At 44.7% G+C, this 22,679-nt stretch overlaps 1 protein-coding gene and 1 long non-coding RNA gene across 2 annotated transcripts in view; one reads left to right on the plus strand and one right to left on the minus strand.

The window, feature by feature from the left end:
• Positions 1-22,679, plus strand: part of TTC7A (tetratricopeptide repeat domain 7A) — a 190,066-nt gene that overhangs the window by 113,804 nt on the left and 53,583 nt on the right. The window contains exons 16-18 of the mRNA XM_080998137.1: positions 2,510-2,626; positions 7,484-7,581; positions 10,534-10,668. Coding sequence (XP_080854263.1) covers positions 2,510-2,626; positions 7,484-7,581; positions 10,534-10,668 — 350 coding nt within the window. The remainder of the gene's footprint in view (positions 1-2,509; positions 2,627-7,483; positions 7,582-10,533; positions 10,669-22,679) is intronic.
• LOC308472961 lies at positions 6,748-9,689 on the minus strand. Its single transcript, XR_013983827.1, has 3 exons — positions 8,903-9,689; positions 7,409-7,578; positions 6,748-6,943 (listed from the first exon to the last, which is right to left on the minus strand). It is a non-coding gene; the product is annotated as an uncharacterized lncRNA (long non-coding RNA).

The following is a 22,679-nucleotide window of genomic DNA, read 5'->3' on the forward strand; positions in this document are numbered from 1 at the left end:
ACGTTTCTCCCTTGTGTCCTGAGTTCGAGTGTCTTCAAAGCCCATGACACCTTTGGTAAAGGCTGTTCTCCAACTGGAACGCTCACAGGCCAGTGTTTCCCAGTTGTCAGTGTTTATACTACATTTTTTTAGATTTGCCTCTTTTGTTGACCACTGGCATTACACTTTCCATTTTTAAGTTCAGAATAGAGTAGTTGCTTTGGAAGGCAATCATAAGGCATCCGCACAACATGACCAGTCCAACTTTTAGACTGTTATTTATGTATGCAACCACAGTGGCAAGGATTCTAATAGCCAAGAATTAGAAAAGTAACTACATCCCCACCAAAACAGACGGGTTAGCAAAAATGATTGAATACACTGTGCAAAGTTAACAGGGAGAATAAGAGGAAACACTACTCAAAAAGTTAATAAGGAATGGCTAAGTTTTAAGGAATATCTCGAGAAATATATAGATAAGGTAAATCTCCTGACAGATATAGAATGAATCTAGAAAATAGAGGAAATGTAAAGCAAAACTAGCATGGAAAAATGGGAAATCAGAATAACAAAATGAAATCCGTTTAAACTATTAAAATTGTAAAATAACACAATAAGAGGAGTTAGAAGTCAACACTTATGGGGTATCTATGTTGGGTATGTGTGCAGGTAAAGTATGTATTGTATTTATTGTATGTCTTGTTTGTATTGTAATGTATTGTTTATGTAAATTGATGTATGACATTTTATATATGTGTGTGTGTGTGTGTGTGTGTATATATATATTATATGGAACTTTGTAAAGGATAGTGAATGGTAATGTTGATAGGATTGTGGCACAGATTATGAGGAAGGCTGCCTCCTGCGGAAAGTCACCTTCCGTGTGTTGCAAGGCGATGGAAACAATGATGGAGAGGGTTGAGACTAGCACACTTCCTCGTGCGTTTACAGTCCCCTTTTCATAATGCCTAAAGAGGACTGTAATGCACTGAATAAGTTACCCATGCCAGGGTTCTACTTTGAAAAAACCTGGCGAAAAAGACGTGGGAATTGACCGTATACATATACGGATATATTATGTGTGAATTCTCCGAATCACAACTCATCCTGTGTGCCTGGTGAAGGGATGTGTGTGTCTGTTTCCGTGTCGTGCATTTGGCATTCCTGCTTGGCAGGTTGAACTGCACCCTCATTTGCAGCTTGCAAAGTAAACAGTCATCTGGAAACTCTGGCATCTTTGAGGAATGATAGTGACATTCCACTAACCTTTGAGGAGCTGAGATAAACATTCTTTTTAAGTTCTCTACTTCAGGGGCAGAGTGTTCCAGGGCTCTCTGCTGGCTGATGCTGGAAGGGATTCTGCCGGCAGCTGTTCCATCTGGCCACATATTCAGCTCGTGGTCTTCACCAATGGAGTGATGCTGGGACCACCGTCCCTGATGGGTTTTGGATTGCAGCCCATTGCTTATTTCAATGAGTAGCTTTTAAAAAATATATTAAAATGTTGTATTACTGTTCTTTGAATTAAAGAATGGGTGGCAAGCCTAAGGGAGCAAGGGGTCTGGTTTGCTCCAATACTTTGTCTTTAAACTTGTTGCTGATAATCTTGGAGGCTTTTTCATTCAAGTACAGCCATACCTTGGGTTACAGACGCTTCAGGTTGCTTTTTTTCAGGTTACGGACCGCCAAAACACGGAAGTACCGGAACGGGTTACTTCCGGGTTTCGGCAGTCGCGCATGCGCAGCAGTGCCAAATTGCAACCTGCGCGTGCGCAGACGCGCTGCTGCGGGTTGCGAACGCTGCGGGTTGCGAACGTGCATCCCGCACGGATCGCGTACGCAACCCAAGCGTCCGCTGTATAACTTCACACTCTTCTACCCATTTGGAGGAGCTGTTTTGTTTGCAGTACTAAAGTGCAAAGAGAAAGAGAGAGAGAGAGAGAGAGAGAGAGAGAGAGAGAGAGAAATTAGAGGGTTTGGTGACAGTGGAATTACCTAGAAATCAAGTAGGACCAGCAACATAATGTTACAGCGGGAGTTCTCCTAGTAGACCATGCCTTGTCCTATTCCATTCCACCACCAACAGTTTTTTGTTGCTATCCCTCTCAGACATTTAGTATCTCCTAGAGCAGTGATGGCCAAACTTGGCCCTCCAGCTGTTTTGGGACTACATCTCCCATCATCCCTAGCTAACAGGACCAGTGGTCAGGGATGATGTCCCAAAACAGCTGGAGGGCCAAGTTTGGCCATCACTGTCCCAGAGCATTACAGTTCCCCTCCTGTCTTGTTCTGATCCATCCCTCTTGCTTCTCAGTGGGTCCATTTTGGCTACAATCCTGGCAACGTTTACCCGAGTTCACTATTAGCATATATGATCTAACAGAAAACCTGGAGATTCATTGCTAAACCTGGCATGGTAGCAAGGCCCTAAGCTTCATCCACTCATAAGTGGAAATGCTTCCCTTGATAAAAGACGTGCCTGCAAAATGAAATCATAATTTTCTTCCCTTTCTCCCTGCCCTTCTTGCAGTTTACTCTTCACCAAAGTGAAACTGGAATTGGTCCACAAGGGCCCAGAAGAAGCTTTAGTGACCTGTAGGCAAATGTTGCACCAGTGGCAGATGCTTCATAATGTTTCACAGCTCAGGTAAGAGTTTGCCTCTAATTGGACTTGCTTTTTGTTCTCTCTGAGGTTGCCTCATCTGTACTACTGTGGATAAATTATCTTATCACTTTTAGATTGAAGTATACCCTCTGGGTGTGAGCTTAACCTGTAACATAAAAGTTTTTCCAAGTTTATTTTGATGCCATGTGGATGACTACCTACAAGACCTAACATCTGTGCATATGTTTGTCTTAGAAGAAAACACTTTACGTATGGTTGAATGATTTTTTAAAAAAAATTCAATAATGTTTGAAAGGTTAGGTTGCACTCTTCTCCTTGATATGATGGTTTTCTGTGGGCATTTACTGTGTGGAGGACCATTACTGTCAGTGTTTGTAAAAGAAAGAAAAAAGGTTCTGACCTCCCTTTGTCGCCTCAGCCTGGTCCTTGGACCCTTGTCGGCATAAAAGAGTCCATGAGAATAGTATCCTTGCAAAGTACTTTCTGCTTTTATTCTTAAAAGTCTTTCTGCAAAAGCGACTGACAAGCTGTACACAAATCAACACTACCAGCTTTCACTAACCAACCAACCAACCAACCAAGCCAACAACAAACTAACATTTCTCACTGTAAATATACAACCCGGTCAGGCCACTGACTCATGCTGACCCAGCTTTCTAAGCATTAAAGAAACAGCAGCCAATTTTTAGCCGTGACAATTACATCATGTAACCCCCTCACCTGCCGTCTGAAGTGGCACAGCCTTAACCCAGGCTTCCCACTTTAGAGAGAACTAGGCATTAACTGTCTTTGTAATGATATGTTGAAGCATGAACAAGCCAATGTGCGTGCTCCCGAAGAAAAGATGGTGCTTTGCTCCTCTTCCAGTCCTCATACTGTCATGCTGCTGTAAGCTAAACCAGGGTTTGACTTACTGTCATGTCTGAACCTGGGTTCGTGGTTTACCTCCCCCAGTCAAACCATGGAACTAACCTTGGCTATAGGATGCGGCTCACCTGGAGATAAACCATAAGTTCGGATGTAATACTAAGCCAAACTGTGACGTAGCCGACTGCAGCATAACAACAGCAGGGCCAGAGGACGAGCAAAGCAGTCGTGATCTTTTCGCCAAAGCTCACATATTTGCTCATTTGCACTAAACCATGGTTTGGCTTATCATGACATGCAAAACAGGTCACAGAGTGGGTGGATCTTGTCCTGGAGAACCTTAAGAACCTGGAGTTGATCTTGACTCCAACTGTTATCCTGCAGCGAGGATCCTTACAGCGCCCACCCTTTTAAGGCCTCGCATGATTAACATAGCTATGTGTGGGCAAGCAGGCTAATAAACTTTACTGTAGGCTAGTAATTTTTCTGAACTTATTTGCAAGGCTACCTGCGGGAGAGCAATGCTTCTAGATTTTTGAAGTTCATCTTTGGTGTTTCATGTTCCTCAAAAAATGAGAAAGGATATAAAGAACAACAGCGGCAAAAGTTAAGCACATGAGGTTGCAATTCTGCATGCACTTAAATGTTTGCAAATCCTATGGAGGGCAGTAGGACTTACAAGCATGTTAGTGGGTCCAGGATTACTCCAAATATATGTGCCTGACTAAGAGACCTGAAATTTGTAGAAACTATTAAGCATCTGGCAGCAAGTGCATGAACTGGTGTTACTTTATACCACTTGGAAAGGAGGAGGCAGTGTCATGTAACCAGTCGGGTTTATAAGAACCAGAGTCTCCTAAATAATAACCGTTGTTGCAGCCATGTCTTGTTTGTAGACTGGCAAGTATGGAATCTTAGATCTGAACAGGATCACCAGCCCCACCACTGGGAAGCGGGACTGTCCTTCCATCATCTCTCTCTCTCTCTCTCTCTCTCTCTCTCTCTCTCTCACACACACACACACACACACACACAGTATTACAGCTCAGCCCACAAATTGTTGTCCACAATTGTTGTCCAGGGCTACACTGTACCTGTTGCTGGATTTCAAATCAGGCAAAATAACAGATTAGACTATTATGCAGCGGTTCTCAACCTGTGGGTCCCCAGATGTTGTTGGACTACAACTCCCATCATCCCTGAGCTCTGGCCTTGCTAGCTAGGGGTGATGGGAGTTGTAGTTCAACAACATCTGGGGACCCGCAGGTTGAGAAAGGCTGGATTAGAGCTAATCTGAAATCATTCCCAACTGGGCCAGATTGCTTACCAAATTCCACCACCGCCATCACACAAGCCCATATAAATTGGCCCTGGAAAAGAAGCCACCCTTGTTGGTGCATCATGATCCTCTTAATCTCAGTGTCATGGGTTCAGTCCATTGCAGGGAGTTGGACTAGATGACCCTTTTGATCCCTTTCAGCTCTATAGTTCTATGATACCCCAGGTAAGCTGTAGCCAGGTAGTGATGCTAGGACTTCTTGCAAGTCTGCCTAGAGACCAGCTCTGCCACAGGTTTTCCTTGGTGCCCCGGCAGCAACTGCTAACTGCTTCTCTTCAGCTGTGTTCTATGTGGTCATTTATTGTTATGCAGAATTTTTCTTTAAGAAATGAAGTAAAACATGATTGCTGCTGTAATTTGAATTTCCAGTCCTGTATTTACACCACCTGAAAGTGTTTCCACAGCCCAACTTGCGCATAGGCAGCGAGTTCTCTGATCCTTGCGCAAATTGACACTTGGCCCCTGCCGTTAGTTCTTGCCTGGTGATTTGCAGATCAGGTTACAGTTACGAACTCTTAAGTTCATAACTGCCCTTGAAGATGCTGCAGAAACTTCAGTTAGCGCAAAAGGCTGCCACCCTTGCTGTTGAGCCGGCATTCTCAAACATGCCACTTATCGGGCTGCCAACTACTAGACAAGCCAGGTTGAACTAGGCCCTGGGAGATCAGGGCATAGCTGTCAACCTTCCCTTTTTTTGCGGGAAATTCCCTTATTCCAGCGCCGTTTCCCGCTGCTTCCCGCAGCTATCCCGGATTGTTAGGTATCCCGTAGACTGTCCCCGGGACAGGTGAGGCTGCTGATCCCTTATTTTCGAGGCTGCTGATCCCTTATTTTCAAATCTGAAAGTTGGCAGCTATGGACCAGGGTCCAAATCCCCACTGGGTGACCTTGGGCCATCCACTGTCTCTCAGCCTATCCTACCTCACAGGGTTGTCACACGGATAAAATAGGGAGGAGAAGAACCACGTACACCATTTGAGCTCCTTGGAAGAAAAGTGTGGTATAAATCTGGCAAATAAATGTCCAGGCCTAGTTCAAGATGCTGGTCTTGATCTTTAAAACCCTTCTGAACCTCTGACCAACACTTAAGTTCTTCACAGAAGCTTAGGTTCAGTTGACCACACAAATCAAGGCCTTTTCTGTTGGAGGCTCCTGCGCTCTGGAATATTCTCCAGTAGAAAGCAGATATGATTCTCTTTCTGTTGTCTCTTTAGAGGCATAATGCATCTGGCTGTTAACCAGAAGGTTGGTGGTTTGAGCCCACTCAGGGGTGGCCGGCATGCGGTGAAATATTTTTTATAGGGGAGCTTGCAAGGGGCGTGGGGGGCGATGTCATGTGTGTGGCATTCTGACGTTGTGCACATGAGCATCACACCTCCTTCCCTAAGCTGAGCAGAAACTTCCAGAAGGCTTTGTGAAGGAGGTTCCAGGGCTCTGACATGTCGATGGAGCCATTTTGCCTCTTTCCAAAAGCCGACAGGTAAGTGGGGTCAGGATTGCAGCCTGAAATATACGTTTGTGTGTGTGTGTGTGTTTAACTGTTTTAGTTGATGATTTCAAATTCTTGGTGATTTCCTTTTCTTTAAAAAAAAGGGGGGGAAACAATTTCGACATTTCTTTGATGGCAGTATGTTCCTCTCTCCCTCCCCATTTAAATTAATTTCCTTTTCTTCTTCTTCTTCTTCTTCTTCTTCTTCTTCTTCTTCTTCTTCTTCTTCTTCTTCATGGAGAAGATGGAAATTTCAGGCGAGGCAATCTCTCGCTATGATGGGCAGCCTCAAAAACCCATTTATCTATTTCAGCAAGCTGTTTGGAACAGAAAGATCATAGAAAAGAGGGAAATAAATAAATAAATAAATAAATAAATAAATAATGTCGTCTCTTTTTATTAAAAAAAAGATAATTCTTTATCCTATGAATAGTGTTACAGAAATAAGAGGGTGATAAAAACAACAACAGTCCTCAAAATGAGAATATGTAAGCCACAGAAAAAAAGAAAAAGTTATTAGCAAGATATAAAAGATAGCTGCAACATCGAAGGAAAAAAACATGGATGCACGCCGTCATGAAAATTACTGTTCCGGAAACAGATAAATGTGGCTCATTTCTCTCTAAACCTATCAACGTGCTGCCTAAAACAACTTCTTCAAAAATAGGTTAATTATGTTAGACAAGTCGTGCCCCATATATTATTATTATTATTATTATTATTATTATTATTATTATTATTATTTAGAGCCAGGTAAACAGAATTTGATTTCCGACCGACTGTGGGTGGGAACTAGATCTCTACTCTTACACAATGAGGAGAAGGAGAGGCAAGCCAGATTTCCGGAGGGGCTAAACTATGCTTGACTGAAATGTGCCAAATTCCTCAGAGCTGCATCCATCACCAGTGGCAGCGTCTCCACGTCGCCTTGCTAGTTTGCTCTGTCAGAATGCCTCGCAGGGGCGTTGCTTGTGTGACACAACCAATTCCCGTCTCTTCGACAGAAATCCCCCCCCCCACACGGTGCATTCTGACAGCTGCTATCACATACGCACAGATGTTTTCAGCTTTCAGAGCTGGTGGCAATTGGATGAGATATGCTGCTCACTTGGTAGGCCTGTTCCTCCTGCGCTTCCCATAAACAACCATCCGTCACCTTGTGGCCGTTGTCATTCCCTTGCAGCGATCTGGAGAAGGAAAGCAGCCTGGCAGAGGCGCCGCCAATCAAGAAACACAACAGCATGTATCTCACTCTCCCCGATGCCCACGACACCGACTCTGGTAAGAGAAACAAAGCAGAAAATGTCTGGCAGCCCGAACTCAGCGCAGACATTCGCATGAAGGTAGACTTCCTATCCAGGATTTGTGAAGAGGCTTCCTGGCAGTAGGCTGTTTATTCCCATGAGTGTGACGTGAGGGATACATTCACTAAATACCGTATTTTTCGCTCTATAAGACGCACCAGACCATAAGATGCACCTAGTTTTTGGAGGAGGAAAACAAGAAAAAAAATGTTCTGAATCCCAGAAGCCAGAACAGCAAGAGGGATCGCTGTGCAGTGAAAGCAGCAATCCCTCTTGCTGTTCTGGTTTCTGGGATAGCGGCGCAGCCTGCATTTGCTCCATAAGATGCACATACATTTCCCCTTACTTTTTAGGAGGGAAAAAGTGAGTCTTATAGAGCAAAAAATACGGTAATCAAAGATTTCTGTGAGCAAGCAAAGCAACCGCCCACAGAGGAGGTTGCCTGTTGCATCTCTACATAAGTTTCAATGCTCATCATGGCGAATTTCCAATCTGACTCTGTTGGGGGTGGGTGATGATAACAACAACAACAACAACAACAACAACAACAACAACAACAACAACTATTATATATATATTTATATGCTACCTATCTGATGGGTTGCCCCAGCCACTCTGGGCGGCTCCCAACAAAATACTAAAAACGCAATAAAACATCAACCATTAAAAACTTCCTTGAACAGGGCTGCCTTCAGATGTCTTATAAAAGTCAAATAGTTGCTTATTTCCTTGACACCTGACAGGTGGGCGTTCCACAGATCAGGCGCCACTAGCAAGAACTCCCTCTGCCTGGTTCCCTGTAGTTTCGCTTCTTGCAGTGAGGGAACTGCCAGTAGGCCCTTGGAGCTGGACCTCAGTATCTGGGGCTAAATGATGAGGATGGAGACGCTCCTTCAGGTATACACAACCGAGGCTTGTGTCTACCTTAAAGCCCCACAGGCTTGGGATCCAGGTGTCAGCAGGCTTGCTCTCTCCCCAAAAACATCAATGAATTGTGAACACAATACATGAACTCTTAAAATCCTGAAGAGGCTTCCCAATAGCCAAGGGATGAGCCTAGTCCCACGTACAGCAATGGAATACCCAAAAATTATTGTTATTATTTATTAAGTGTATATACCTCCCTATACCCATGGATCTCAGGGTGGTTCACAACATAAAATCCCAATATAAAAAGACAAAATACATATTAAAAATAAAAACAAGAACAAATTAATAATCCCCAACTCCCCAACACATTTTATAAGGGCATTGGATGTCAATCAAAAATAGATGCCCGCTTTATATATACAGGTCACCGAACAGCTTTTCCTGGGGCCAAATTTGCATGTAATGGCTGGGATGTAATTGGGCACCAAGGGAAGGCACAGGGAGGTCTGTTGTTGCCTTGGCAAAGTTCCAACCTGACCTGGAAGCTTTTATTGTTCTTCCAGGTCAAGGGGAGCCAATGGCTGGCCTGGGCAGGCAGAGACATTCCAGAACCTAGGGACACTTAAGCTCCTAGAAAACCATTCATTGTGGAGCCCTGGTAGCTCACCATGTTAGGTACAAGTCTATGAATCAGATGGTTACTGGTTCTTCTCCCGGGAGATCCTGACACTGAGCTTCCGGATGGCAGGCTTTTTAAATTTGTATTTTTCTGAAATATCTTTCAGAAAGCCTTTTCCTTAGCTGCATAGGAATGTGTCTCCGTGAACAGCTCCTGTCCTTCCGAAAGAACTTTTAAATGATTCAGCCGCATCAGTAGGGACCAGCTGTAGATATTTCTTCCATAGAATCAGCCCCATCTATGTGTCTGGGTTGTTTAAACAAACCCCAGCCATGTAGGAGCATCTAAAAGACACCACAGTGTTGCCTGTGTATATGGTGGGAAACATGTTTAAATAAAATCTATTTTCTGATCACTGTGTGGAGTTAGCTTTTCTTGGCTGCCTGCAGAACATAATGTTATCTGTGGGAGCGGTAGCCCCTCAGTGAGATCTAAAGTTCTGTCCAGTTATAATAATTTTTTCCTTAAAACACACACAAACAAATACAAGGTCCAGTTCTCTATATCATTTTATACCATTTACTTTGTATGCTGACGTTGCATCAGAACACAGCATTTCAGCACCAGGCACACAACCTAGCTTCTGAAAAATATATGAGCTTTGTACTGAGTTGCTGACCATTGTTCGTCCTAGCTTACTACTGTCTCCTCTGACGGTTGGTAAGCATCCTGGGTCTCAGCCTTGTTTTCTTTCCCAGCCATGCTCCCTTACCCATTTCTCTGGAAATTAACAGGCATTTTACTGGAAATGCCAGGAATTCAGCATGCTAATCTGCTGAACTAATTAGTTTCCGGTTCTCAGAGTTGTGAAGCTGTGCTTGAAAAGGTGTGGTCAATGCCTTCTTGAAATCTCGAAAGCTTGTTCAGCTGCTATATAACATTTGTGGCTGCTCAGGAGCATAGTGCCATGTTTTCCCTCACAACAAGCAAAGCCAAAATAAAATATGAAAAAATAGCTGAACAAAGTGGAGAAAATATGCCAAGTGTTGTGCAAATGTACAGAAGTTTTAAATCATATATACAAACGGCAGAATCCAACTTCTGGTTCACAGATTTAATTTCTTTAAGGCAGGGATGGCCAAACTTGGCCCTCCAGATGTTTTGGGACTACAATTCCCATCATCCCTGGCCACTGGTCCCATTAGCTATGGGTGATGGGAGTTGTAGTCCCAAAACATCTGGAGGGTGAAGTTTGGCTATGCCTGCTTTAAGACAAACACAGCTCTGGACTCTTATGGAAAGCTGCCTAATATACATATTTTCACCCTTGGTTTATATCAGGAATGGAGAAAGGAGCTCACTCCCCCACCTCCAAGAACAATATTTTGACTGGATAACTAGATCAATGTTTTGTGAGTGTATTTATTTGTTTGTTTTCAGGCTCCCAGCGAGCGTCTTCCATTGCAGCCTCGCGGCTGGAGCAGGCCATGTCTGAAGTCACCATGCACAGCACAGCCTTGAAGCAAGGGCCTATGCAGCTGTGGACGACTCTGGAACAGATTTGGTTGCAGTCTGGTAAGTCTGCTTATTCTTTTTAAGACGGCTCCATACAGTGCTGTTTTTCTAGATAAAGAGGTGCCAAAACTCACCATGAACACCTCCCTTGTTCTCTTATAATTGCAATGGCGCCCACCTGAGAGGTCCCGGAACTGAGTTCCAGTGAGTTCCGGCTGAAAAAAACCTCTGGTTCCATGTATCAGGTTTGTTTTTAGGTGGTGACAGTCCTTTATGGCAAAAAAATGGTTCTTCTTCTTCTTCTTCTTCTTCTTCTTCTTCTTCTTCTTCTTCTTCTTCTTAGGGATGTGGGTGGCGCTGTGGGTTAAGCCACAGAGCCTAGGACTTGCCGATCAGAAGGTCGGCGGTTCGAATCCCCGCGACGGGGTGAGCTCCCGTTGCTCGGTCCCTGCTCCTGCCAACCTAGCAGTTCGAAAGCACATCAAAGTGCAAGTAGATAAATAGGTACCGCTCCAGCGGGAAGGTAAACGGCGTTTCCGTGCGCTGCTCTGGTTTGCCAGAAGCAGCTTAGTCATACTGGCCACATGACCCAGAAGCTGTACACCGGCTCCCTCGGCCAATAAAGCGAGATGAGCGCGGCAACCCCAGAGTCGGTCATGGCTGGACCTAATGGTCAGGGGTCCCTTTACTGTTACTATTATTATTATTATTGATTTTTATACCACCCGTCATCTGAGGATCACAGGGCAGTTTACAATATAAAAACACAAAAGTACATAACATAGTAACAAACAAAAAGAATACCCCTCCACACATACCCCATTTAAAAGGCTTCTTAACAGTAAGAGCAATTCAAGGATGGAACCAATTGCCTAGCCGTGGGACAGTGGGCTCTCCCTACATCTTCAAACAGGGACTAAGCTGCCATCTTTTGAAAGTACAGTGGTGCCCCGCAAGACGAATGCCTCGCAAGACGGAAAACCCGCTAGACGAAAGGGTTTTCCGTTTTTGAGTTGCTTCGCAGGACGAATTTCCCTATGGACTTGCTTCGCAAGACGAAAATGTCTTGCGAGTCTAGAGATTTTTTTTTCGCTTTCCCCCCCCCTTTATCTAATCTGCTAAGCCTTTAATAGCCTTTAATAGCCTTTTAGCAGCTAATCCCCTAAGCCTTTAAGCCTTTAATAGCCGCTAAACCGCTAATAGCGCTAATCCGTTAAGCCGCTAATAGGGTTGCTTCGCAAGACGAAAAAACCGCTAGACGAAGACTCTCGCGGAACGGATTAATTTCGTCTTGCGAGGCACCACTGTAATCTTACCTTTGAACTTCCTGCACTGAATGGATTAAGCTTAAGACCTTTTCCAACTCTGGTTCATTCCATTCCAACTCTATGAATGCTTTCTATTCAGGTTTTCACCCCATTCTGTTATTAGTTATTATAAAGCACCTCTGTTTTTTAGGTACTGTACAAAAATTAAGAAAAACGCACAGTCCCTCCCCACAGGCATTACAGCCTAATAGTCTCAATGCAAAAGGGCAGAACTGGGACAATTTACAGGGATAAGTACCAGAAAACAAGGGTCATTCCTAGTAAACAGGGTCCTTTGGGGAGCGTGAAATATTTGGCACTCTTTTCCCCATTGGTTGCGAGCTGCTGCAACTCTTTGCATATCAAAACTTTCTTTTCCCAGCCCACAAGCCTCGTTTCCTAAGCTGACCCCTATTCCTTCTGCTTGTAATACTGTATTATTTTAAGCCTTTTCACTTGACTGCAATGCCCCAGTCCGCTTCCACTGCTGGTTCTCTCTGAGCTAAGCCCATGCTTTACCAAATATGGCCACTCGCAGAAGACTTTGCTCCAGTAATTCGATCCCTGGCTTGGCCGAATGCCCTCCGTGTGGAGCCTTGCAGACCTCGCCAGGTAGCCCATTTCGCTGTCTTTCACAGCGCCGAGGCAAAGGGAGGACTGAAATACCTCTGCATTCTCCCTTCAAATTCTCCAGCAAAACTGAGCAAACCATTTCCGATCCCCTGGGAGAAAATTAGATATTTCCCCTTAAAGAAATATTGGCATGAATACACCATCAGTGTGCACTGCAGTTGGAATGGAGGGTAGTCATAGCACAGCGAGCTGATGAAAAACATCTGTTCTCCCATGTTGTGTTTACAGTAGGAGCATTTTAAATGTATTTATTTATTTTATTTGTGATGGACAGGTTAGTGGGAAGCTAGATTTCAGATTAGGAGAAAAGGTGGGGTTGTATCAACAGTCAGCGAACTTTACAAGGTCAGGGGCTGGAATGTTTGTCTCCAGGTTGCCCACAACTACACTGGCAGGCTCTGCTGCTTCTCTAGGGAATACCAGTCAGCGTGTGGGTCAGTCGCTGCTGGGCCTCCTTCCCACTTCCAGACAGACATGCTGCTCTACAACCAGTCAATCACCTTTGCTTACACTTACAGCTCCCTTCCCTATGAAATGGCTTTGCCATGACCAAGGAGCCCAACGTGGTGCCAGTAACCCAACTCTAAGCACAAACACAGCAGATGGCTTTCTGCATCACATAAGCCTCCTTTCTTCTAGAGCTGCGGGTGGGAGCCAGCGTGGTGTAGTGGTTAAGAGCAGTGGACTCGTAATCTGGGGAACCGGGTTCGATTCCCCGCTCCTCCACCTGCAGCTGCTGGGTGACCTTGGGTTAGTTACACTTCTCTGAAGTCTCTCAGCCCCACTCACCTCACAGAGTGTTTGCTGTGGGGGAGGAAGGGAAAGGAGAATGTTGGCCGCTTTGAGACTCCTTCAGGTAGTGATAAAGCGGGATATCAAATCCAAACTCCTCTTCTTCTTCTTCTTCTTCTTCTTCTTCTTCTTCTTCTTCTTCTTCTTCTTCTGTTTGCAGGGATTACAGATGCCACCTTAGATGGCTTACAATGGGGGTAGCTAAATTCATGGAGGATATGGCTATTGTAGCTTCTAGTCATGATGGCTAAATTCTTCCTCCGGGGTTAAAGGCAGCATGCCTCTGAATGCTGCCAGCTTCTGTGCAACTCAAGCTCTGCTTGTGCTCTTCCTATAATATTCTGGCCATAGGATCCCAGATTAGATAGGTTTTCTGTCTGATATGGCAGGGCTTTTCTTAAAATCTTAGATTACAACGGGGGGAGAAATATGTTTTAGGATCACCTCCTTAGCTGTTGTTTTAGAAGGCCACAGGGACCATAATTTGGCCACTCCACCATGTCTCTCTGCTAATTCACCTGAGCAGGGCAGTCTGTTTTGTAACTTTGCACTGTCTTGTTTAATTAGGCTACCTATCCATAGCTGCCTGTGCTCAGAGCTTGGGTTACAGGGGTGGGGGCAAATGATGCCTAGTCTGCTCATTTGCTGATATGGCTTCCTAAGGATCTGATTTTAGAAGTCTATGAAAGGACACGGTGTGGCAAAAACTGGGAAGAATGAGTGGTGAGAACTGTGGAATCCATTTAGTCCTCACCTACCTTCCCTGCCCCCTCCTAATCCAAGCACTGAAGTCGAGGGAGGAAGTGTCTAGGAAAAGACCCAATAAAGACATCTGTATGCAAACTGCAAGGGGACACATAGAAGCTTCCTTGGTAAGGATCTAAGGAGAAGCAAACTTAGCATCTTAGAGAGAAGGAAGTGCTTCCAGTCATTCCTGGGTGTCGGAAGGCCCTTGAATCTCCGAAGGTTCAACATTGGCAAGTTTGCATCTTGCTTTCACAACCTAGCTGGGAGAAGAAAAGTACATTTTCTGCATAACTTTGCCATGAATTTCTGAGACCTTACACTGGCTGGTGGGGGTCTCTGATGATGATGAGTCTCAGGCTGTTTCCTGAAAAGGAAAACCAGAGGTCTCCTGTTTGAGAACTTCCTGGTTAGAGGACATGGCCCTGCCTCCATCCTTTGACTAAGAGGATGAGTGTCCTTCAGTACCTCCCATCTCTCCAAGCTCACAGAAGTTCAGGACTTCAACATTAGGCGAGGAGCTCTACAGCCCGGCCTGCTCTTCCAGGGAGGCAGAGCTTACCCCACCAGCCATTTTTGCCAGCCTCCATAAGGCCTCTGTTGGCTTTCGTTTCTACTGGAACAACATCTTCTTATAGCTACCTTAAAAGGAAAGAGCTTCAGCCAGCTCGCTTGGAGCTATCCAGAGTCCTATTTTTGTCTGTCATCTATGTAAGCAAGCTTCTGACTGGACGTCCCCTGCTTCGGTGTGACTTCACTTTGCCTACCTTGCCTGGACTTTGCCTACTTGATCTGGCCTTGGCTATTGTAGTTTGGCTTTGTCTACCTTGATGAGCCTTTATTTTGCCAGATTCTACCTGCTTCCCACACAAGACTCAAGTACCAGTGGAACAGGATAAATTCAGCAACATCAACTCTATCCCTCCTCCCCTCCTACCTGCAGTGGCTACTAAAGGCCTGGAGGCCTTGGGTCTCAGGTGGTTCATTCTGCAGAAATCCACTTTTTTAAAAACCAGACAGAAATCAGAATTGCTTCTGCCTATGCAGTGCTGGGGAGAATGATTCTTGACATCAACTTTGGAAAGCGTCCAGAGGTACAGAGCAGTTGGCATTTTACATGAGCCAGCATTAAGCTGTGCTCCTTTTTATTGTGCATCAGTGGCAAGTTGACATGGTTTGTCCAGCAACAAAAGTCTGTCAGAAGTAATACAAGTCAAGCAGTAGGTTTGCATGTGTTCTGCAGAGGGCAGGCAATCTATGGAGCGTTTGCTACTGTTCTCAGGAAATGGAGGTGAAGCAGCAATCAAACCTTTTATTCCCCCAATCTGGTACCCTCCAGATGTTGTTGGACTCCAACTCCCACCATCCCTGGCCATTGGCCAAGCTGGCTGTGGCTGATGGGAGTTGGAGTCCAAATATATGGAGGTCACCCGGATGGGGAAGGCTGCTTTAAGGATACCTACTTCTGAACCCAGGAATGTTCTTGTCACTTGGAAAGGGCTCTTTCTATGTTGCCAAGCTTGGGATTTTGCAATTCTCGTAGTGCTTCTCCAGGAGATCTATGGAGATCATCTCCTCCTCCTTCTCTTCCTCCTCCTCAGAAAGAGGTCATGAGACTTACAGGGCAAATTGTCTTGGATTGAGATCATTATTTAAGGTGTTACCATCCGGGAGGACTATGGGGGCCTAATAGGGTATGGCACCTTCTTCAAAACAGCATTAAGCCCCCACAAAATAAATAAATAGCTAGCTAATAATTTTTTGCAATGAATCTTGCTTTCCCGCACATAACTACTGATGATATTTCTGACACGTAGAAGAAAAAGAAATCAAACCCTCCTTCCAATATATATCATGTATGCAGTCTCCTTGTATGGTTGGCCTGGAGATGACATTTTCTCATCCCAGGTCATCCGACCAGCAGAGATTTACAAGCCTGATTCAAACAGTTTGTCGTTCTTCCAATCTGATTTCTGCTGAGTGCTCTGTAAATTAGTTCCATAGATTAGAAGTGCTTCTGGTTCAGCAGTAAGCGGAATGAATGACTAATAGGAGCATACAATTAAATTTCTTGGAAGCACAGGTTTATTGCAAGCCAAAACAATCTCCATTTTTCTTCCTTGTTGGCTAGACGTGCATCCTTTCTCTGTTCAGCTCTCTAACCCAGCTGCCCCTTTCCCTCTCCTTCTGTCAGAAAGATTCTGTCTCTTGTTTTGTTCTTAATTCAACGTAGCCAAGTTGCAGATCTACTTTTCCACACACACAAAATCAGTGTTGTGCAAATTAAGCCTTCCATGCCATCCTTTAAGGATTATCATTCCCCTAGCAAGTACATGGGCTGGGTCTTCAATTAGCCTTGCTGCCTTGTCATTCTTGTTATACTTCTGACTTTGATTTTGATTTTTGCATCTGAAGAGGCTTGAAAGGCCCCCACGAATTCATAGCAGTCGAAAGCCTGGAAAGGGCTGCTTAGCTCTTTCTCCATCCCCCTTTTTCCCATCCTCCCCTCAATCATTTTTTTTTCTTTTTTTGCAAGTGGAATTATATTGTTAGTTGCTAACAGATTGACGAATATGGTAATGCCCTTATGCAATATTCCTCCTGCTATCCTCATTTAGCTCCCAACTCCGCAAGATACTTCAGTGCGTGTGCGCCTAGCATTTATGCATGTGAATTAAGCCCACTGGTTTTCATGCTCAGGGTTTCATGCTCAGCCAGTGTGGTGTAGTGGTTAAGAGCGGTAGTCTCGTAATCTGGGGAACCGGGTTCGCGTCTCCGCTCCTCCACATGCAGCTGCTGGGTGACCTTGGGCCAGTCACACTTCTCTGAAGTCTCTCAGCCCCACTCACCTCACAGAGTGTTTGTTGTGGGGGAGGAAGGGAAAGGAGAATGTTAGCCACTTTGAGACTCCTTCAGGTAGAGATAAAGTGGGATATCAAATCCAAAGTCGTCGTCTTCTTCTTCTTCTTCTTCTTCTTCTTCTTCTTCTTCTTCTTCTGTTCGCAGGGATTACAGATGCCACCTTAGATGGCTTACAATGGGGGTAGCTAAATTCATGGAGGATATGGCTACTACTACTCTACTCTTCTTCTTCTTCTTCTTCTTCTTCTTCTTCTTCTTCTTCTTCTCCAGGTGTTTAAACATGTCTCTGGAAAGCAGGGGATGGGAAACCTTTTCAGCCACAGGGCAACATTCCCTCACGCCCAACCTTCCAGAGCCACATGCCAGTGCGGTGGGTGGAGCCAAAGTCCAAAGTGGGTGGGGCAATGCATAGTATCGTAGAATTGCAGAGTTGGAAATGCTTGGAAGGCAGCTATGCTTTACCACCAACCAGAAGGGACCCTGAGGGTCATCTAGAAGCCCTCCTGCAATGCAGGAATCCTGCCCACAGCCATCCCTGGTTGGGTTCGAACCAGCAACCTTCTGGTGCGCAACCAGATGCACTGACCCCTCACACCAAGTGTCTTCATGTGACTCTTAGCTTTGTACAGTAGGCGACTGTGGCGTTTGCCCTCCTAGGTGTGTGACATCATACTGGGTTCATAAGGAAAGGGTTAACTAGTTGTAAAATGACTAACCAATGGGAACCCAAGGGGAGGAGTTAGAGTTAGGGTGGTTGAGAAGTCAGTCTGGAGTTATAGAAAGGACAGAGAGGATAGGTCTGTGGGTTGGGCTAGTCTGATGTGAGAGAGTGAGAGAATTTGTTAAGAGGAGTCAGTCAAACAGTTGAGATAATCATCCAGAAGGTATTAGGAAGGTAAAGTAAAGAAACTACAGTTAAGAAACTGACAGGAATATTATCTGAGAAACCATAAACTTGTTAATGCTTATAAAATAAACTTGTTTATTTGGTTCAATTTTAACAACTGTCTGGACTAAGTGTTTTACCCAAGAGTAATGGCTTGGTGGCAGCGGGGAAGTGAGCACAGTGGTGGCACAGGGATCAAAAGACCGTTAAACGTCCGGGGACCCTGTGTGATCGCCACAACGACATTCCACCCACACAAAAATCAGGTCTCTACTCATACACACACACCATTTGCAGTGAGCAAGAAGCAAGATTGCAATTCAAGGACAGATCCTTGTTTGGCTAAAGCAGTCAACGAGGATAGAAAGCAGGACTGGTGACGGGGGATGGCCAAGGGACAGATACAAATGCACAGAGGGTCACTTTTGATTACTGGGCCTGAGGTTTTCTCTACCCCTGCTGAAAAGAGGCAAGAGGAATGTTTTGGTCCAGAGCTGTGGCCATGCTTTATTTTGGCCTTGGAAGGGATGAGGTTCCTTTGGAGTCTTAAATATCCCATCCTGTGGGTGTTCGCTGAGCTCTAGGTCGGAATCTCCTTTCTTGTGACTTGAACCCATTGGCTTGAGTCCTACCTTCCAGAGAAGGGGGAATCAAGATCTGTTCATTTCAGTGGGTCTACTCAAACATACCTGATTATTATTGTTATTTTAATAAGCATTAGATTTGAGATAATCAGGCATTGTGTGTTCACCAAGCAAAGCACCAACTACCCCAGCCAGCAATGGACCTGAATGTTGCTAGCCAAGACAAGCCCAGCTTGCAGCTAATGACTCCCATACTTCCAAAATGGTTGACGCCAAGTGAAAACATGTGGTCTCTTTTCTGCATTGCAAATAATAATAATTTATTTATACCTCGCCCATCTGGCTGGGCTTCCCCAGCCACTCTGGGCGGCTTCCAACAAAATATTAAAATACAGTAATGCATCAAACATTAAAAGCTTCCCTAAACAGGGCTGCCTTCAGATGTCTTCTAAAAGTCTGGTAGTTGTTGTTCTCTTTGACATCTGGTGGGAGGGTGTTCCACAGGGCGGGCGCCACTACCGAGAAGGCCCTCTGCCTGGTTCCCTGTAACTTGGCTTCTCGCAGTGAGGGAACCACCAGAAGCCCCTCAGCACTGGACCTCAGTGTCTGGGTAGAACGATGGGGGTGGAGACGCTCCTTCAAAAGCTGTATGGATCAGCCTTCTGTTACTTCCTAGCATTACTAGCAAATGTAACGTTGTTTACTCAAAATAGTTTTGGGTTTCCTCTCTTACTTCATTCCACAAGAAGCACAGCCTGTTGTTTTCTTGTACCTAGAGGTAAGGTTACGTCCTTTCAGAGCATGGCAAGCATGAGCAAGTACACCAAGATTTAGGGCTTTAATAATAAAAAAAAGATTCTGCCGCTAATGGTTGTTGTGATGTGCACCCCATGCGAAGACTCCTGGTGTTCTTTGACAGTACTTAATAACATTTGGGAGGCTGATTGGCTCACGCATTGCACAGCTGAAAAGAGTCAGAGGGCTAGAGCTGAAAATAAGGTAACAGTGGCATTGCTTGCAAAGGGGGGGGGGGCAATGAGGATTTCAAGCCTGGCCAGTTGCCCTAAAGGCAACAGAGAAAGTGCAAATGTTACTTCCCAGTGCCCTTTTGGGTGCTTTTTCTCAAGCCCACATCTCTCTTTATCCTCTACCCAGAGAAGCAAGAGGCGTTATCAAGAGTTAAGGAACACATTCCAGCCAGACGAAAACACTTGGGGCGCAAAGAAGGGCCAGTGCAGCCTGAGGAGAGTTTTGAGGGCCAGAGAGAGAGGATTGGAGGGCCACATTCAGCTTCAGACCTAAGTTACCTCACCTTAGAGCCAACAAAAATATACTGGGCTCACTTACATAAGCCGTGGGCTCCCAATAAGTGAATTCACCAAAAAGAACCAGAGGCGTCTTCTGTTTAGGCTGAGACGTCACCTGAATGGTAATTCTTATTGGCACTTCAGACTTTTATGAGCCTCTGGTCCCTGGCTGGTGATTCTTAGCTTTTGCCAGTTCCCTAAGACCACTAAATAAGGGACATGGGTGGTGCTATGGGTTAAACCACAGAGCCTAGGACTTGCTGATCAGAAGGTCGGTGGTTCGAATCCCCATTGGTGAGTTCCCATTGCTCGGTCCCTGCTCCTGCCAACCTAGCAGTTCGAAAACACGTCAAAGTGCAAGTAGATAAATGGGTACCGCTCCGGTGGGAAGGAAAACGGTGTTTCCGTGTGCTGCTCTGGTTCACCAGAAGCGGCTTAGTCATGCTGGCCACATGACCTGGAAGCTGTACACCGGCTCCCTCGGCCAATAAAGTGAGATGGGCACCCCAACCCCAGAGTCAGCCACGACTGGACCTAATGGTCAGGGGTCCTTTAAGACCGCTGAACTGAAAGCAAGCTCTGGTGCCTGCCAATAGCCGTTGGCCAGGCGACCAAGGACCACTGGGGACCTCAACCCCTGCCTGCCCAGAACAACATCATGACAAAGGGAAGACCAGCCTAGCCCCATCTTGTGGCCAGAGAAGGAGCAGCTGCCAGGAGTTTGCTTCCCCATCCCTGCCATAAAAAGTAGACTTCAAGTACCAGTTGCCCTTGGACTAGAGTCGGAAGTCAGTAAACTCATGTTCCCACCCATCCATCAAATAACTAAGGGGTTTGGGGTGAGGTGGCTTTGGGGGTTTGGGGTATGGGTTGGTGTTCTTCTCAGTTGCTTATAAACTGTCTTGGGAACCATTTGATTGAGAGGTGGGGTATAAGCCTTCAAATTAAAATAAGCAACCTTAGGTCCCCATGCCCTGGCTCTTCTTACTGTTGAACATGGAAGGAAAAGCCATCTATCTCATTGTTTATTTAAATAATTTCTTTTTTTCATTTCATATTGCAAAAACGTCATAGGTGCAGAATAGCCTGAGAAAAAGGGTGTCCTCTTAATTTGCCGCCCCACACACGAAGAAATTCGTCAAAGGCCTGCACTTTCCCCCTAGTTTAAGGCAACACTTCAGTACAATCCTGTTCAGCCCTGCTCAAAAGTCAACCACACTGAGTTCAATAGGACTTACTCCCAGACAAATGTGTATCATATCGCATTCTTAGGAATGTAAAATACTTTTTTTGTCCTGTCTCTAGCTACTAATACAGCGGCAATACAAATGGTGTCCAATTCATGCATTAGCATTCTATCTGCTACCTAAAAGTAGATCTGCCAGGCAATGGAATAATCATAATTATTTTTGTTTAAAAAAATGTGTTTCCCTATAGCCATAAACAAGAATTACTGCATTTCTTTCAGTGTCAAATATTTCAATTTTAGTGAGATGGTTCAATAAAAACAAAACATTTTTTTCTGAAGGTTTTGTGAAGACTTAATAACATTTGCACGTAGGGCATAATAAATCTTAGTGTTTACATTAACAAAAATCGATTGATAATGTCAGTGGGTTGCATTAGTATTCTCGTTCAATATTTCTCATTGTGAAAAAGTAACAGAACAATTACTTCTTGTTGAGCAAAGTAAACAGTCGAACAACCTCATTTTTATTAGTCCATTTTTTCCTTTTTTCAAATGGATCTCCCTCTGTTCTGTGTGCACGTGAGTTAAAATAGTCATGAATAATAGACTCTGTTAATGCTTTTAAAATAACTTATAACTGTCGTCTCTGGTGTGCTGGTTTTCTCGATACCCAGCTAAACAAAACTTTTTTCAGCAAAGTGCAGGGAAAGTTTATTAATCTAAAGCATTTTAAAGCTGTTCTTCAGCTATAAAAGGGCTCCCAGAATGGCTTATATGAGGTTGATAACAAACAAGGCAAGGCAGTCCCTCCACCTCAGGCTTACAATCTAAAAGGCATGGCACAAAAGGTTAAACCGATGAGGAGGGAAAAGGAAAGCAAGCAACTTCAGACACTAGTTTACTTAAAATCACAAGGTTCTCATAATAGCCATATTGAATGGAAACAATTCAGGGGGAGAAGGAGCCAAAAGCTCTTCACCACCTCAGAATATAAAATAAGCTTCAAAGCATGTCAGTCAGAATTCAGCCGATCTGCCTTGGAAGTGTTTGTGCACAAGTGTGTTGATGTTACAGATATTTCCTTGTTGGGGATGGGAGCTTAACTGCCTGCCTCCAGATTTGACAGTGATCCATTTTACTGAATTGTCAGGACTATGAGCCTGTGAAAAGTTCCAGGTATTAATAGCGCATACCACCCATTTTGCAAAGCCTGCTTCTTTCAAACTTTGTGATAATTGTGCACTTCCTTGCTCTGTAGCAACGTGCATGAGAACTTGCTTTCACCTTGACGCTGCATTCCATTCGCAAAATAGGTTCTGTAGCTTCTTCAACCTGACCATTAGAGCAAGGCTTATAGCTCAGTGGCAAAGCGTTTGCTTTTCAGGCCTAGACACCTAAGCTCATCTCCAACGAAACTCCCTCTTATTTACTGTATTTTACACAATGACTCGTGTTCTGTCTGCACCATAGGAGACACTAGGCCAGGCATAAGCAAACTTGGACCTCCAGATGTTTTGGGACTACAATTCCCATCATCCCTGACCACTGGTCCTGGTAGCTAGGGATGATGGGAGTTGTAGTCCCAAAGTTTGGGGATGCCTGGTCTTTGGTCTTCTCCGGTAGCTGCTTTTCTTATGCTCTTAGGCACTGCCTCTCTTTTTCCACCTTCTTCTATTACCCACTCCCTTCTTTTTCCTCACATATCAGTTTGTTTAAGCTGTAAATCTGCAGGCGGGATGTTGTCGGTGCTAATTCTACATTTTAACG

Source organism: Podarcis pityusensis (genome assembly GCF_964106645.2).
Source record: "Podarcis pityusensis genome assembly, chromosome: 3".
Taxonomy (NCBI): domain Eukaryota; kingdom Metazoa; phylum Chordata; class Lepidosauria; order Squamata; family Lacertidae; genus Podarcis; species Podarcis pityusensis.